The 18,187-nt window shown below is 40.8% G+C and overlaps 1 protein-coding gene across 1 annotated transcript in view; it reads right to left on the reverse strand.

The window, feature by feature from the left end:
• Nucleotides 1-18,187, reverse strand: part of CACHD1 (cache domain containing 1) — a 265,693-nt gene that overhangs the window by 12,013 nt on the left and 235,493 nt on the right. Inside the window, exons 17-25 of the mRNA XM_066268985.1 lie at nucleotides 10,436-10,558; nucleotides 9,160-9,259; nucleotides 8,955-9,071; nucleotides 5,939-6,099; nucleotides 5,504-5,590; nucleotides 4,214-4,330; nucleotides 2,839-2,990; nucleotides 1,373-1,534; nucleotides 74-151 (exon numbers count right to left, since the gene is read on the reverse strand). Of these exons, the coding sequence (XP_066125082.1) occupies nucleotides 74-151; nucleotides 1,373-1,534; nucleotides 2,839-2,990; nucleotides 4,214-4,330; nucleotides 5,504-5,590; nucleotides 5,939-6,099; nucleotides 8,955-9,071; nucleotides 9,160-9,259; nucleotides 10,436-10,558 (1,097 nt within the window). The remainder of the gene's footprint in view (nucleotides 1-73; nucleotides 152-1,372; nucleotides 1,535-2,838; nucleotides 2,991-4,213; nucleotides 4,331-5,503; nucleotides 5,591-5,938; nucleotides 6,100-8,954; nucleotides 9,072-9,159; nucleotides 9,260-10,435; nucleotides 10,559-18,187) is intronic.

Here is an 18,187-nt window from a genome sequence, read left to right on the forward strand (position 1 = left end):
ATATAAAAAGGAACATTTATTCTGGATCAGCCTGCTGCTGACACCTGGTGCAGGGGAGGCCACGGATACTCACTGATACCCCGGTCCTCGTGGCTGTCATCGTCCCTCTCATCTCGGTCATTCTCCAGGTTGGACATACGCACTGACATTTCTGCCCATCGTTAAAAAGAGAGAAACATGACTATTTAATCAAACAAAATCAACTGCTTTAATACCCTGTAGCGTGCTTGTCCGATGGCTGGGTGACAGTATTCCATCCAGAATGAATCCTATCTTGGAAAAGAATGACCTGATACCCACTCTCCCCCCCCCCTTTTTTTTGCTAGGGAGGAGAGAGCAGGGATCAGGAGAAGAATAAGCGAACCATCCAACCTTACACTGGTTTCTGAAGAAAGAGGAGAAAAGAAGCTGACAGACAACTCTGCTGAAGAACCCGTAACAGAAGGAAGGGGTCTCAGACCGCAGCTGACTGTGTTGATAAAATGGTATTACACGATCTTGTACAAGGTCAGGCACAAGGTAACACTGGACGGCAGCCATCCTCAGTCTAACCAAATCTTACCAAGGGGAGAGAGCTTCGCGAGTGGCCCTGTTACTCAATCAGGCAGCATCACGAAGCCCCCATCAAGACTGCAGCTACAGTGAAACATGCCAACATCTGTCTTTACTGCTGTGGGGGTGAGCTCAGTGGCTCCTGACCCGGTCCAGGAAGAATGCTGAATGCTCACCTCCACACAGCTCAGATTAGGATGTCCCTGGGAGCGTTGAGGAAGGAGGGGGTAAGGCAATAAACGGTTTTGTCCCTTGCAAAGGAACACAGGTACCACATTTAACTCCTGGTATGGAGGTCATGGTTACAGACCAATCGTTTTGTCCTTGGCTTCATTTACCTACCCTGTTTAAAGAGATGCTGCTGTCTCTTTGAATGTGTGTTCATTCACAATACATAATAAAATATCTATTTACAGCTGCAACAGAATGATTCATGTTCTTGCCAACAGTACCCGGGGTGTCTTTGGTTTGCCAATGTTTTTTGAACAGCAAAGGGCAATACATCTGAGCCGAGCGAAGAAGACGGTTTCCCACTCGGCATCCCAGTTCCCCGGCTGGCCTGCTCCAGGGTCAGGCTGCGGCGGCCGAAGGCTGTGTCAGGAGAGAGAGGAGCCAGGAATTCCCTAGAAAATCAGCAGGGGCTCAAGGAGGAAAGCAGGCTTTTGGTACTTCCAAATCCACTCTAGAAAAGCTGAAAACGCAGCACTGTTCTTATAACTGCTGAGAGGCACACACAGTTGGCCACCCTCCTCGCAGCCTTGAAACCACCTAAGGAAGGCTGCTGCCTCTTAGAGGAGCTCTAGGTTCATGCGGAGCTCACCTTGGGCAGCCAGAGGAGACATGTGCTGATGGCTCCGGCGATGGATCTGATGGCGGTAAGCGTACACAGCGAGGACCAGGACCATGATACATCCCATGATGCCTCCAGCCACGGGACCCACGGGGGCACTTTTAATCATGTTCAATGTGACCACCTCATCACCTTCATGAAAGAGAAGAGATCGATGCCCCTTGTAACAACTTCCCAAGTGTGGTAGGAGGAGGTGGGGATGGGGGTTAGATGGGAAGGGACAGAGCAGGAAGGGGTATGGTGAAGAAGAGCCACTTTAAGCCTCAAATTCCTCCTCCAAGAAGACCTACCAGAATGTAGGAGCAGTGACTTCACTGAATTCCTGGTTCTCACATTAAACGCTAATTGCTCCGCAGAGCAAGAACATCAATTAGCAAGATGTGGTAAAACGAGTGAGTAGATCAGAACCACTTAAGTACATGACGGGCGGTGCTAAGAGCCCAGCTCCCTGGGAGTGGGCCACTCTTGGAAGAGAGGCAGGGAGGCGAGGACAATGGGGGCCTCTTTGGGAGTCCTGTGACTGACTTTTCGGAAAGAAACGGCACCAGGTATCATCAATATTCGCTAAAAAAGACCACATTTTAAAGCTTTCAGGTTCCCTTTAAAACACCATTTGCACTTTTTAGACAGAAATCTGCAGGTGGGTATAGAGAGTGACTTCTGAGAGCAAGGTCACTTCTACTATGTGCTAACCTGGTCCAGTAGTCATATGCGAGCACAGAAGCCTTCCTCACACTGGAGCTTTTCTTCTGCAGGCAGGCTGCCGTGGGGAGATGTTAGTAATCGAGGTGTTAACTAAAGTATGAGATACTGGCCTCACCTGCCAGCTAAGCTTCAGGAGTCTGCGCTTACTCCAGAAAGACACTGAGAAAAATCTCACTGTGAGATAGCAGGTGGTATTTTTGAGATTCTGAGGCCTGATCCCAGAGGCTTTCTTTCCTACAGTGTCCCTGTCCCCCACCCTAAGCCACTCCAGCTGCACTAGGTATTTATGGATTCTGTTGACCCCAAAGCCCTAAATGATGATTTGTAGCCACAAGATGTCTAGCTTTGCAAAAGTTGTGAGGGACAGCTGCCACAGGAAACAGATGTGCAGCAGTCACTCTGCCTGTCACGGGTGCTGCGCTTTTGATAGCTGCGACTCACATTCAAACAAACCCTAGGGTCCAGCCATACGAAATCAGGCCTGCCATTTCTCAGAACAAGCTTTATGGGCATGAATTCCAGGCTTGCAAAATTTCCAGGACAGCTGACTACTCGCTCTGCACAGAACCTGTGGCCCTAGATTTGAAGGCAGTTATCTGCCTTGGTTTTGTAACTGAAAACTATAGGCAAAGGAACCAGGGACATAGAGGATCATTTTAAGGTTTCTGTTCTAGTAAGTAGACAGAAAAATGTGTATTCAAGAATCAGTTATGGGTTCCCAACAAACATACCTATTGCTCCCATGTCATCAACGTAGGGACTTTTGGCTCCCACAATCCCCCCGAAGCATTCTTTCTGGGGCGCACAGTAGGATTTGTCTAGGTGAGTCTTTCCGTCGCTGTCCACCATGCACCATTCACAGTCCAGCACACCAAAACAGTCCCTGCCAGAAAGAGGATGCTGAGTGTTCCGGAAAGCAGTGTTGGGCAGGGGGAGCACGTGGGTGTGGGCATCGGGCCGCCCTCCAGGGGTCCACTACTGACTACTGCTGTAACTCCTTGGGCATCAGTTTCCTTTCCTTTTAAAATGAGAACAGCAACAATCTGCCAGGGGCTGGCTGCTTTATGTCCCTCAACAACTTGGAAATGAAAGAAAGAAAAACTGCTCTTCATGAATCAAACCATGAAATCCACACAGCATGGATGAGTGCAGGATTATTCAAAATCACCTTAAAAGACCAAACAGCCCCAACATTTGTTAGACTTTGGCCTAATATCACCCAAATGTATGGTTATTTAAAAAATAAAAATAAAAAAGGAAGGAAAAAATATGACCACATAATTTTGGTAAATACTAGGTAAGTTGAACAGATTTTCTTGCTGTCAATTTCTTAGAGCTTTTAATGAGTTAAATGTACTATAACTCTCTAGGAGAATGTATGCAGGGTTTCTCAAACTTAACTGACTTTGGGTAACTGTAGAACATCTCAATTTATCTGATGCCCGTACTATTCCTTTGCTAAAATTTACATCAAAAGTAGAATTGGCTGCCCTTTCTACCCTCTAACTGTGTTTCATCAAGTGTAACCTGCAGTTATGTATCAATATATGTAATAAATGAATCACTCCACCATTTAGGTTACCACAGCCACTACTGCCATACTACTGGCGAGTCCCAAACACCCTATGGAGGAGGAGCAGAGGGGAGCAGGGGACACACAATGTTCAGTTCTCATAACTACCAGGAAGCGTATGTGCTTTTGAAGAAAGGAAACTGAGAAGCTTCAATGAGAGCCTTGACTGCTGGCTTCTGGTTCTGAAGCCCATGGGTTCCTGCCCCTCGCTTCTTCATGCCACGTACCCTCACTCACTCATTTTCACATCCTGTCTCAAGAATAACTTTCCCACTGGTTTGTAACATACAGTACAAATGCCATGTCGCTGTTTACAAGTGAAAACTGGACAAGCTGAAACCTGAAGTTAGATTAAAGGCTTATCGATTGCACATTTGGGTATGAAAAAATAGATACTACTTTTTAAAACAGCAAGAAGCAGAGTGATAAATATCATCAGGAAAAGCTCAGTCAGGCTGCTGGTCACTCAACTTTCTAAGGTCTGCTCCCCAAACCACCACGTTGATGTAAAGCAAGTGCTGGGCTCCGCTTACCCACTTTCCATCCTCTGACTGCACCTGCTGTTGACGCACTGGTGAAGAGCATCTTGCAGGCCCGGGTTGGTAGCTGTGTATGTCACTGGCTCCTGATGGACCTCGCAGCTCGGGTTTCTATGCAGGAGCAAATCTGGAGGTTAGGGCCATGTACATGCCAAGCTTATCACGTCCGTGGCCCCTGCGGGGTCAGACAGATCTAGATTTGAAGCCTGGCTTTGCTACTTAGCTACATAAAATCTTGAGCCAATCCCTTAACTATCCTGAGCTTCACTTCACTTTGTTCATCTTTATGCACAAAAGAGATAATGTAAAAAAATTAGAAGATCATAAATATTCAACAAAATAAGAATGCATACATATAATCAAAAGCAGATGTTACCTCTCCTCACTCACTCATCATTCTAAATCTTACTTTTCAGAGGTAGCCATGGTTGACCGTTTAATGGAGGTCCTTTCAGACATTTTTTTCAATGCCTAAATAAACACATACAGGTGACTGTTGAACAGCATAGGTTTGAACTACACAGGTCCATTGATAGACAATTTCCCCCCCCCCAGTAAATATTGGTCTTGTCTCTGATCCATGCTTGGGGGTCCACAGATGCAGGGGGTTAACTCTATGTATTGTTCTATGCCATTTTATCTAGTGAACTTGAGCATCTGTGGATTTGGGTATCCATGGGGGATCCTGGAACCAATCCCCTACATATATCAAGGAACAGCTAGGTTTCTGGGAAGTCAAAAGTTGTACACAGATTTTCCACTGTGCGTGTGTGCAGGGTGGGGTGGTCACTGCTCATGTCTCCTTCTAGGGTCAACTGTATCAATATGCACGCATACAACGTTCTTTTTTTTTAAGTTATAGAGAAGGGTGAAAGGTCTTACCAGAATTTTTAAAATTGGTCTTTATTTTTTTTCCACTAATATAAATAATGCTATGTATGTTATGGTTGAGCATTTGTGTATGAAAGATACCTACATATTTATCACACAGTTAATTTGAAAACCAAGTGACTTAATGTGCATAAAATATCCAACACATGGTAGGCATTCAAGTCATGCCTGCAACAGTCTCATATTTTGTGTATATAGCACATATACTGTTAATTCTCTCACAGCATTTAAATTTAAACCTGGAAGTAGACTTCATTTTAAGGCACTATGGAGCTTGAAATCTGGCTTACTGAACAGTTATATCAGTAGAATGAATCACCTTCGTATGCCTCAATCCAAAACAAATCTATAAACAAGACTAAATATATATACAGTGCATATATATTTTTTTACCGGTTCTCTGCATTTGTGAGGTTGCCGGTACACTCATTGACCTCTAGAGGGCACTCACAGGGACATTCACATTCATTTTGTTCCATTCTGAAAAGCATAAAGAAAGTGACTATGCAGAGGGTCAATAAAATATCATATATTGAACACCTAACACGGGGAAGCAAAACAAGAAAACCTGAATTAAAGGAGACATTTAAAAGGGATAGTCAAGGACATATGACCCAAAGTTTAAATACACAATTGGCCTCACCCACTGCTCTTTGGAGAAGGATGTGCAAATAACACAGCTCTAAATGCTTCTGCAACCAGGACTACTTTTTTCTCCAGTACATACCCAGCACTTTGTTTCTTTTCCAGATGCCACTTCAGATTGACTGGCATCATTAAAATATTCAACAGCATGATTACAGAGAATAGGACCCACTGCGTTTTTACCGGTGACAGTTGAGACAGAGCCGGTCCACCATACTACAAGCACAGAATGCAAGAGAGTCGCAGGTTTCATTGACAATGCCGACAAATGCATTGGTTCCCGGGATCCTCGCCAGTCTGTATTTAGAACAGTGACTGCCGTGCACAAGGTTTGTTAAGTCCCCCTGTGGACAACCGAGGTGTCAGAAGTGACAGACAACAATGCAAAGATGCAGCCCTACCATGGTAAAAACTGCCCTTCAACCAGCTGCTGAAAACAGCTTACAATAAAACTTTATCTCTGGCTACAAAAGTAGTACATACATAGTCATTGTTAAAAATTGGAAAATAAAAATTATTTAGAAACCCATTATAGATAATTCCCATGTAAGCTTTGTATATATCACTTATTTTATCTATGCTTATAAACATTAAATTTTCATAGCTGTTTTTTTGTGATCTGTTTTTTTTCCTTTTGAACACAATAATATATTATAAAATGAAAACAAATGCAAGAAGCAATGAATGACAACTTTCTGGTCAAGAATAATCCTGAAATTTATTCAAGGGCAAACCTCAATAATCAGAAAACATGCATTTGGCCCCCTTAGAAAACAAACATTTGTTATTTTAGAATAATAAAATTATTTATTTATTTCTATTTCGAGGGGGAGGGAAATCGAGAGAGACAGAAACACTGATTTGCTGTTCCACTTATTCATGCATTCATTGCTTGGTTCTTGGATGTGCCCTGACCACATCAAAACTGTAATGTTGGTGTACTAGGAAGACACTCTTAACTAAATGAGCTACCCTCCCAGGGCCTAGAGTAATAAAAGTATTTTAAAACCAAAGCCTCTTCAAGAGGCTGGTGTCTTGCTTTCAGAATATTTAACCCTTTGAGTAGTACGAACATTCATGTACGACCTCGTGCCTCCTGACCATCCAGAGTACGATCGATTTACTTAAAAAATGTGTAAGGCAACATTAAAATAAGGCAAATGTATGTTCTTATTTCCATATATTGGTTATCAAAGAAACATGATTTTAAGTTAATAAAACTGTAACTAATTTCATTTTTTGAAAAAAACCCAAAAAACAACAAAACTCACTCCCAGGGGTCAGCAAGCATGAAAAAACTCACTACTCAAAGGGTTAGACAATCAACGCAAAGCGAGCATTTTTCTTCATTCTATAACAAGAAAATGTGACAGCTAGTTTCTTGAATTGCCAAATTTGTCACATATTAGAAAATCAAAGATTCAAAGGTCCCATTCTAACACTGAGTGTGGTAGTTTTTTCCTCCATGTATGCCGTATGTAGTGGGACAGTTATTTAAATGCATGCTTGTTTCCATGCCCAAATCCTCTGTATGTGCACAGGAGAAGAAGCCTGACTGAGAATCACGGCACTGAACGGCTTCTCAGATTCTCAGATGAATTTCTATTGCCTGGAGAATGTCTGCCTCTACAATATAAACAATGATATAGGCTTTGCATTCCGTTAGCTTCAATACCCAGGAATGTTTCAATTCCATGTTGGAATAATGTATGCCATTAAGGAGTTATTCTAATTCATACAGAGGTGGGCAAAAGCAGTATGTGAAGCACAGAGTTTATTCTTGTATTATTGTTTATTAATTATTGTATTATTTTCCATAGTAACAACTGGGAACCTACTTTTGCCCATCCCTGTGTTTCACCAAAATCTGCATTTGTGAAAAATTTCTGGAGTATCCTGACATTGTCTCAGGAAACCACTGTACAAATGATAGTAGATACACAGGGTAATTTAGACTTCCATGACAACCTTAACTGGCAGCCTTCCTCTGATTACACTCAAGTTTGTCCCCTTTAAAAAGAGCACTCCTCAGAATGATAGAGGGTCTGACCAGAGTAATGAATTTTCTTGTTTTAAACACACTATCTTTTCTTTTTTTTTTTTAACTTTGCTTGAGTTTATTCTGGAATAAAGGCAAACTGCAAGCATCCCACCAATATGCTAGAGGTCAAAGATATTTAAAATCCTTATGCAAAGACACTGCTTTCAAAATTATATTTTGTTCTCTTAAGAAGCATAGTATTTATTATTGACAATAGTCATCATTTATTGCAGTATTTTTTAAATTTTTAATTGAATTTATTGGGGTGAAACTGGTCAACATATTTCTACAGGTTTCAGGTGCCAATTCTGCAACACATCTCTGTACTCTGTATCACACTACCTTGTAATATATTCATTTTTAAAATTCTTCTATTTCCCCAGTTTTTGCAATTGCTTTTATGAGACTGAGTATAGGATTTTCATTTAACCCATCATTATCTTTTTCTTTCTTTTTTTTGGACAGAGTCAGAGAGAGGGAAGGGAGAAAGATGAGAAGCATCAATTCTTTGTTGTGGCACCTTAGTTGTTCATTGATTGCTTTCTCATATGTGCCTTAACAGGGGGGGTTCCAGTTCAGAGCGAGTGACCCCTTGCTCAAGCCAGTGACATTTGGGGTCAAGCCAGCAACCTGCACTCAAGCCTGATGATCCCACACTCAAGCCAGTGACCTCAGGGTTTCAAACCTGGGTCCCCTGCATCCCAGTCAACTCTCTATCCACTGCATCACTGCCTGATCAGGCAAAAAGCACTTCTGCATGATGTACATGAGAACTCCTATCTTACAGGGTGGATGAACAAGAACTGACCTAAGTTGGCCATAGGAATTTCAGGGGACTTGAGTCATATACAGAAGATAGGAAGAGAGAAGCACATGTTGTCACATATATTTATACAAGAGAGGAGAAGCAGACTACAGCAAACATTTGGTGTCTTTAAATAAACAAAACACAAAACACCAAGTGTGAGAACTTAAAACAGTCACTTCTCTACTCTGGGCTTTATATTCCACAACTGTCATTCTAGGGAGCTGGACTGAGGTCCCAGCATTCTATCATTCTAACTCAGTGAAAGAGCCAAAAGTAAACAGACAGGAACATTATTCTATTTTATATTCTGTAACGGGAAAGGATAGGAGAATATTAAGGAATCAACTTACCACAAGGCTAGTGTTGAATTTATAAAACCTCTGGACTGTTCTGTCACTGAAGCTGTTGCACAAGTTTTTCTTTACAAAGTTGGGGTGGTTCAGGATATCATTTGCTACCAGGGGCTCCTAACAAGTCCAAGCAGAAGACACACGCCATGTAATTAATGAGCTGCAGGCTGTGGGAAAACTCAGCTACCAGCTTTGCAACAAATACCTTGTGGGTTATGTGCTGTTGTTCCACAGGTGCGTGTCCTTTGGGGTCAATGAGGGTTGGGTGTGCCACCAGATAACCCCTGTCCTCCATTATGAAGCACCTGAACCAAGGCAAATGACAACCCTCAAGTTATCTGAGCTCTTTTTTGTGCTTTCAGAGAGCTTTTATCTTGCGAGCCTGAACAAATTGTATCCGTATACTTACCTCAGGTTCTCAAAAAATATTCATTGATAAAATAAAGAATGACAGGCAGTCAGGTAGACAGATACATTATTCTTGAGGTGGTGAATTATCTGGTATACAGTTTCAGGGGAGAGAATTATATCTGCCTCTGAAATCATCTACATACATAGCTCATATAGAATGTGACCACCCAGTCCAACTAAGATGGACTCGAAAATCTTTGGCAAGAATGTGTAAGAAAAAAGTTTATTCTTTATTTTGAGGAAGAGGATTCTGAAAAGAGTGGCCTTGAATATTTATAGGCACACACTTAAAGTAAACCATATATAATTTCTTCTTTCGATAAACATATATAAAATATGACATTCAGTTGACTTACAAAAATATATCTGATGGAAATACTAAATAAGTAAAGCCAGAACTGCTCTAATCAAGACTACACTCTGCTCTGTTTTACTCCACATTCTTCATAACAATTTGCCATAAACCCTCTATTTCTCCATCAAGGACCAATGTGAAATTTAGCAGTGATATGAAGCATGGGCCAAGAGATTGAAATAAGAAAGCTATTTTTAAAAATGGCCTGCCTTAAATCAAAGAATGCCCTTGCTTTGATCAGACATGTTCTCTTGAAATTCAGGCGGCAAAGACTTTTTAGTTCCATAAGCCTCTTTCTGGGGAAATGTAAAAGGAGCAGTCTAAGCATCTGAAACATCTCACAGAGACTTTGATTTAATAACTAAGTTAACAACAAAAGTACTACCCAAGAGTACCCTCTGGTCTTTCTAGCACCTAAAATATAGGAAACCTCTAATGACTGACTTTGAAAGAAACAGGAGCTGTCAGAGAATTCTGTGCCACAGTTTTTCTCCTTGTTTTAAGCCAAGTCAGTTTGTCTAAATCATAACTGGTAAGTACTGTATCTTAGAAAACAAACAAACAAACAAAAAATCTAAAATACCTTGACCACAGATTTAATTTCTGGTCCCAACTATGACAATGACAATGTGGTTGCCATTCAACAAGGGATACCCAATGTCATTTTCCTTGTATTTTGCAGCTAGAAAGGAAATGGTGCCCCTGAACGGCTTACCTTATTTTGTTGCCACCATCTTGGTTACAAACTGGTAATAAGTCCATCAGAACCTTGTAGAAGTATCGAAGCGTGAAGTCAATGCCCATCACAGCCACAGTATGCCCAGAAGACATCTGTGTACTTCATGTAAAAGAGGTAAAAAAGAAGCAGCATATTTATTTAAAGAGTCAATCACAAATTAAGGGAGATTACGTTAAGAGTAATGGCAGCATTAGAGATACTCCTGATCTCTTCCCTTGAAATTTCAACAAATTAAAAAATTATAATGCAGCAAAGAAACTCTAGCTGGGCTTGCAGGTGCTCCTGAAAGATCCACGCACCAAAAGGACTAAAGATAGGACTGGGTGAAAGGGGGGCAGGGGATAAAACGCACTCGTGGTGGACACTGGAGAGGAGAGGAGACAAACCTGGAGTGACTGGGCTTTTTTCTTTTCTACTGGACTATGGGCAGGAGGAAGGGTATGGAGAGGGAAACCCAGGGTGACTGGGTCTCCTTCTGCCGGGAGGAGCTGTGAGGTAGAGGGGCAGAGGGGACATAAACCAAAGCCGACAGAGCACAGGGTCACGGACATGTTCCTGGAATCTGCCTGCAGCCTGCACTTGACAGAGACAGAGAAAGTTAAAGTGCTGTCCCAGGCCTCCCAGATCCCTCCTCCCTCACCTCGTGGTAAGGAGAATGGTGGAGACAAACCCCACAGCTGACTCTCCAGAGCCACTCTCTCCCCTGAAGAACAGAGGTGCTCCATGTCCGGTTCCCCAGGTCTGTAGAGACTAGGGAAGGAGCATCCGAATGCCTGAGATTGCCACTGCTAAAACCAGAAAGCTGAAGCCATAAAGCCCTCAAAACACACCCCCATCCACCAATACAACTATGGCCCTGCCTGCATCATTGCAACAGCAACATCTCAGCGGGGGACAGCCCAGGAACTTCACAGAGCCAGAAGTTGTAATACAGCTCAAAACCAAAATTTATTTTTCCTTTTACTTCCTGTTTATTTTTCTTATTCTTTTCATCTCTATCTTTTTTTTTTCTTTTCCTGAAGCTGGAAACAGGGAGGCAGTCAGACAGACTCCCGCATGCGCCCAACCGGGATCCACCCGGCACGCCCACCAGGGGGCGATGCTCTGCCCATCCGGGGTGTCGCTCTGTTGTGACCAGAGCCACTCTAGCACCTGGGGCAGAGGCCAAGGAGCCACCCCAGTGCCCAGGCCATCTTTTGCGCCAATGGATCCTTGGCTGCGGGAGGGGAAGAGAGAGAGAGGAAGGAGAGAGGGAGGGGTGGAGAAGCAGACAGGCGCTTCCCCTGTGTGCCCTGGCTGGGAATCAAACCCGGGACTTCCACACGCCAGGCCGACGCTCTACCACTGAGCCAACCAGCCAGGGCCCATCTCTATCTTTTGAATACTGTCTTCCTTAAATTTTATACATTTTAGTCTTATTTTTTGTGGTGTCTTCTTTTCAATTTTTTTGTTTGCTTTTGTTCATTTTTATATTTTTCATTGCATTCTTTTAATTTTTCATTTTTATAGTTGTTTCTGTTGTTAGAGTTCTTAACAATACCACTCTCAATACTACTTCTTCTCAAGGAAGAAGAAAGCGAATACCATGGTTACACAAGACAGAGAAGTAATTCAGAAAGAAAACAAAATATCTCCAGAAAATAAATCTCAATCACATGGAAACCTTGGGTTAAATGATAGAGAATTCAAAATTAAAGTTCTGAAAATACTCAATGAGATGCGAGATGACAGCGATCGGCAACTTAATAAGCTTAGAAAACAAATTAATGAACAAAACAAATACCTCACCAAGGAGACTGAAACTTTAAAAAGAAAGATGAAGAACTCAATATATGAATTGAAGCCTGAGGTAGCAAGTTTAGCTAATAGAACAAGCCAGATAGAGGAAACAATCAGTGACACTGAAGACAGGCAAGTAGAGATGCTACAGAGAGAAGAGGAAAGAGATTCATGAAAGAAAAACTGAGATAGCTCTACAAGAATTGTCTGACTCCATCAGAAAGAGCAATATAAGAATAATGGGTATGTTAGAAGAAGAGAGGGAGAAGGGAATGGAGAGCTTATTCGAACAAATAATTGATGAGAATTTCCCAAGCCTATGGAAAGAGTTAGAGCCTCGAATCTAAGAAGCAAACAGAATGCTGACTTACTGCAACCCAAGGCACATCATAATAAAATTGTCAAAAATCAGTGACAAAGAAAGAATCCTCAAGGCAGCTAGGGAAAAGAAGAACATAACATATAAAGAAAAGACTATTAGGTTATCATCAGACTTCTCAGCAGAAACTCTACAAGCCAGAAAGTGGAATCAAACATACAAAGTACTGAAAGAGAGGAATTACTAGAGAAGAATACTGTATCCATCAAAGTTTTCCTTCAATTATGAAGGAAAAATAAACATTTTTACAGACATACTGAAGCTGAGGAAATTTATCACCAGAAAACCCCCACTACAGAAAATACTCAAGGGGGTTATTTCACCAGATACAAATAACAGCACAGATCAAAACTACAAGTTATAGCTCCAACAAGGTCACAAAAAACAAGGATAACCTGTGACAACAATAACATAAAAGAGGAAAAGATAAAGATTTGCAGTAGCAAAGGAGGATGGAGTACAGAAGCACTCATAAGACAAAGGACTCATATATATAAATATTTATCTCTTAACCTAATAGTAACCAGCCAAGAAAAAGCCACCACTGAAACACACTGCTTAAAAAGAGAAGAAATGGGAAAAAAAAGTATGAAATACCACCATATTGAAAGAACTGACAGAAACAAAAAAAAGAAGAATCAAACAAGACACAGAGCTACCAGAAAACAAAACATAAATGGGCATAGGGCATCTTAAAGTGTCAATAATTACCATAAATGTTAATGGACTAAACTCACTGGTAAAGAGGCACAGAGTAGCAGACTGGATCAAAAAGCAAAACCCAACCATATACTGCCTTCAAGAGACACATCTAAGCTGCAAGATTCAAAATGAAAGGTTGGAAAACGATTCTCCAAGCAAATAATATCCAAAGGAAAGCAAATGTAGCCATACTCATATCTAACAATGCTGACTACAAGACAGCAAATGTAACCAGAGATAAAGATGGACATTTCATAATGATAAAGGGGACATTGTATCAAAAAGACATAACACGTTTTAATATATATGCACCAAACCATGGAACACCAAAATATATAAGACATCTACTAACTGATCTAAAAATAGAAGCAGGCAAAAACACATTCAGACTTGAAGATTTTAACACACCACTGACGGCTTTAGATAAATCATCCAAAACAGAAAGTCAATAAAGAAATATTGGTCTTAAACTATCCTCTGGGCCAAATGGACATAATAGACATTTATAGGGCATTTCACTCCAAAACGTCAGAATATACAGTATGTCTGTAAAGTCATGGTGCACTTTTGACTGGTCACAGGAAAGCAAGAAAAGACGATAGAAATGTGAAATCTGCACCAAATAAAAGGAAAACCCTCCCAGTTTCTGTAGGATGATGTGGCAGCATGTGCACATGCGCAGATGATGACGTAACACCGTGTATACAGTGGAGCAGCCCACAGCCATGCCAGTCGAGATGTGGATGGTACAGAGGAAAGTTCAGTGTATTTTGTGGCTCGCTAAATTCGAATCCGTGACCAAAGTGCAACATGAATATCGGCACGTTTATAATGAAGCGCCACCACATAGGAATAACATTACTCGGTGGGATAAGCAGTTGAAGGAAACCGGCAGTTTGGTGGAGAAAGCCCGTTCTGGTAGGCCATCAGTCAGTGACGAATTTGTAGAGGCTATACAGGATAGCTACCTAAGGAACCCTAAAAAATCTGTGCATGAAAAAAAAAAAATCTGTGCGTGAGTCCACATCGAACTGCACTGAATACGTATGAAACTGGGAGAGTTTTCCTTTTATTTGGTGCAGATTTCACATTTCTATTGTCTTTTGTTGCTTTCCTGTGATGGGTCAAAAGTGCACCATGGCTTTACGGACACACTGTACATTCTTCTCTAGTGTACATGGAACATTCTCAAGGATATACCATATGTTGGGCCACAAAAGTAACATCAACAAATTCAGAAAGACTAAAATTATAACAAGCGTATTTTCTGACCATAAGACTTTAAGGTTAGAATTCAACTGAAAAAAGGAAGTACAGAAACCGACAAAATTGTGGAAATTAAACAGCATACGTCTAAAACTGACTGTGTTAAAGAAGAAATAAAAGCAGAGATCGAAAGGTATATACAGACAAATGAAAATGACGACACAACATATCAAAATTTCTGGGATGCAGCAAAAGCAGTAATTAAGAGCTAAGTTCATATCATTAAAGGCTTATATCAAGAAACAAGAGAGATCCCAAGTAAATAACCTAACATCACACCTTAAGTAACTAGAAAAAGAAAAACAAAGGCAACCCAAAATCAGTAGAAAAAAGCAAATAGTAATAAATAGAGGGAAAAAAAACAACAGGAAAAATTAATACAACAAAGAGCTAGTTCTTTGAAAGATCAATAAAATCAACAAATCACTCACTAGACTCACTAAGGAAAGAAGAGGAAGGATTCAGATAAACAAAATACAAAATGAAAGAGGAGCAATTACCACAGACATCATAGACATACAAAGATCATAGTAAAATACTATGAAAGATTATATGCCACCAAATTCAATAACCTAGAGGAAATGGATAAATTCCAAGACTATACAATCTTCCTAGACTGAGTCATGAAGAAGTGGAAAACCTAAATAGACCTATAAACAGAGAGGAAATAGAGACAACTATGAAAAACATCCCCCAAAACAAAAATGTCCAGAACCAGAAAGCTACACTAGTGAATTCGACTGAACTAGAATTCTAAGAAGATTGGGATCTATCCTTCTCAAAGTCTTCCAAAATATAGAAGAAGTAATACTCTCCCCAACACATTTTATGAGGCCAACATAACCCTCATTCCAAAATCTGGAAAGGATAACACAAAAATAAAGAACTACAGACTAGTATCTCTAATAAATACAGATGCAAAAATCCTAAACAAAATACTAGCAAATCGAATACAACAATACATTAAAAAATAATATATCCCGATCAAGTGGGATTCATTTCATGAGCACAAGGATGGTTCAAGATACAAAAATCGATCAATGTAATATACCACATCAACAAGACAAAGAACAAAAATCATATGATCCTATCAATAGAATCAGAAAACGCATTCAATAAGATTCAATATCCCTTTATGTTTAAAACATTTAATAAAATCAGAATAAAAGGAATGTATCTCAACATAATAAAGGCCATGTAAGACAAACCATCAGCTAACATCATACTAAATGGTGAAAAAATGAAGGCTTTTCCTCTAAAATCAGGAACAAGACAGCTGCTCACTCTCTCCACTTTTATTCGACATAGTTGGAAGTTTTAGCAAGAGCGATCAGGCAAGAGAAAGAAATAAAACACATCCATATCGGCAAAGAAGTAAAAGTATCACTTTTTTTGCAGATGACATAACCCTATATAGAAAACCCCAAAGACTCCACCAAAACCTAGTAGAAACAATAAACCAATACAGTAATGTCAAAGGATACAAAATCAATATACAAAACTCTACTGCTTTTCTATATGTCAATGATGAAACATTAGAAAATGAACTCAAAATAACAATTCCTTTTACAATTACAACAACAAAATACCTAAGAATAAATTTAACAAAGGATGTGAAGGACCTATATGTTGATATCTATAAAACATTACTGAAAGAAATAGAAAAAGACACAATGAAATGGAAAAATATTCCATGTTCATGGATTGGAAGAATCAACATAGTTAAAATGGTCATATTACTGAAGCAACATACAAATTTAATGCAATCTCCATCAAAATCCCAATGTCATTTTTAAAAGAAATAGAACAAAAAATTACCAGATTTATATGAAACCATAAATTAGCCTGACCAGGCAGTGGCACAGAGGATAGAGCATTGGCCAGGGACTCAAGAGGACTCAAGTTCAAAACCTGAGGTTGCCGGCGTGAGCACATAGGCTCACCAGCTTGAGCATGGGGTTGCTGGCCTGAGCATGGCTTCATAGACGTGACCCCACTGTTGCTGGCTTGAGTCCAAAGGTTGCTGGCTTGAAGCCCAAGATCACTGGCTTGAGCAAGGGGTTACTCACTTTACTGTAGCCCCTTGGTCAAGGCACATAAAAGAAAGCAATCAATGAACAATTAAGGTGCTGAAACAAAGAATTGATGCTTCTCATCTCTCACTCTACCTGTTTGTCTCTCCCCTCTCTCTTTCTCGTAAAACAACAACCACCAAAAATGCCGAGTAGCCAAAGCAATCTTGAGGAAAAAGAATGAAGCCAGAGGTATCACACTATCTGACTTCAAATTATAGTTACAGAGCCACGATAATCAAAAAACAGCATGGTATTGGCAGCAAAACATACAGACCAATGGAACAGAATCGAGAGCCCAGAAATAAAACCACACATATATGGTCAAATCAACTTCAACAAGGAGCCAAAAAACATACAATGGAGAAAAGAAAGCCTCTTCAATAAATGGTTCTGGGAAAATTGGAAAGCCACATGCAAAAGAATGAAACTGGACTCTAGTTTGTCTCCCTGCACAAAAATTAATTAAAAATGGATCAAAGACCTAAATATAAGAGCTGAAACAACAAATTACATAGAAGAAAACATAGGTACTAAGCTCAAGGACCTTAGCCATAGAGAACAATTTATGAATTTGATCCCAAAGACAAAGTAAAGACAAAAATAAATAAATGGGCCCTGGCCGGTTGGCTCAGCGGTAGAGCGTCGGCCTGGCGTGCGAGGGACCCGGGTTCGATTCCCGGCCAGGGCACACAGGAGAAATGCCCATTTGCTTCTCCACCCCCCCCTCCTTCCTCTCTGTCTCTCTCTTCCCCTCCTGCAGCCAAGGTTCCATTGGAGCAAAGATGGCCCGGGCGCTGGGGATGGCTCCTTGGCCTTTGCCCCAGGTGCTGGAGTGGCTCTGGTCGCGGCAGAGCGACGCCCCGGAGGGGCAGAGCATCGCCCCCTGGTGGGCAGAGCGTCGCCCCTGGTGGGCGTGCCGGGTGGATCCCGGTTGGGCGCATGCGGGAGTCTGTCTGACTGTCTCTCCCCATTTCCAGCTTCAGAAAAATAAAATAAATAAATAAATAAATAAATAAATGGGACGAGATCAAACTAAAAAGCAAAAGAAACTGACAACAAAACAAATAGGCAGCCAGCTAAATGGGAGATATTTGCAAACAGCTCTGATAAGGGGTCAATAGCCAAAATATGTAAAGAACTCAAAGAGCGCAGTAACAAGTAAATAATCCAATTAAAAATGGGGAGAGGACCTGAACAGATATTTCTCCCAAGAATACATACAAATGGCCAACAGATATATGAAAAGATGCTCATCGTTGCTAGCTATTCGAGAAATGCAAATCAAAACTACAAATGAGATACCACCTCACACCTGTTAGTTTGGCTATTATCAACATGACAGGTGATAATAACAAGTTGGAGAGGCTTTGGAGAAAAAGAAACCCTCATTCACTGCTGGTGGGAATGTAAATTAGTACAACCATTATAGAAGAAAGTATGGTGGTTCCTCAAAAAATTAAGAATAGAATGACCATATGACCCAGCAATCCCTCTACTGGGTATCTACCCCCAAAACTCGAAAAAATT

This window comes from Saccopteryx bilineata, chromosome 3, assembly GCF_036850765.1.
Source record: "Saccopteryx bilineata isolate mSacBil1 chromosome 3, mSacBil1_pri_phased_curated, whole genome shotgun sequence".
Taxonomy (NCBI): domain Eukaryota; kingdom Metazoa; phylum Chordata; class Mammalia; order Chiroptera; family Emballonuridae; genus Saccopteryx; species Saccopteryx bilineata.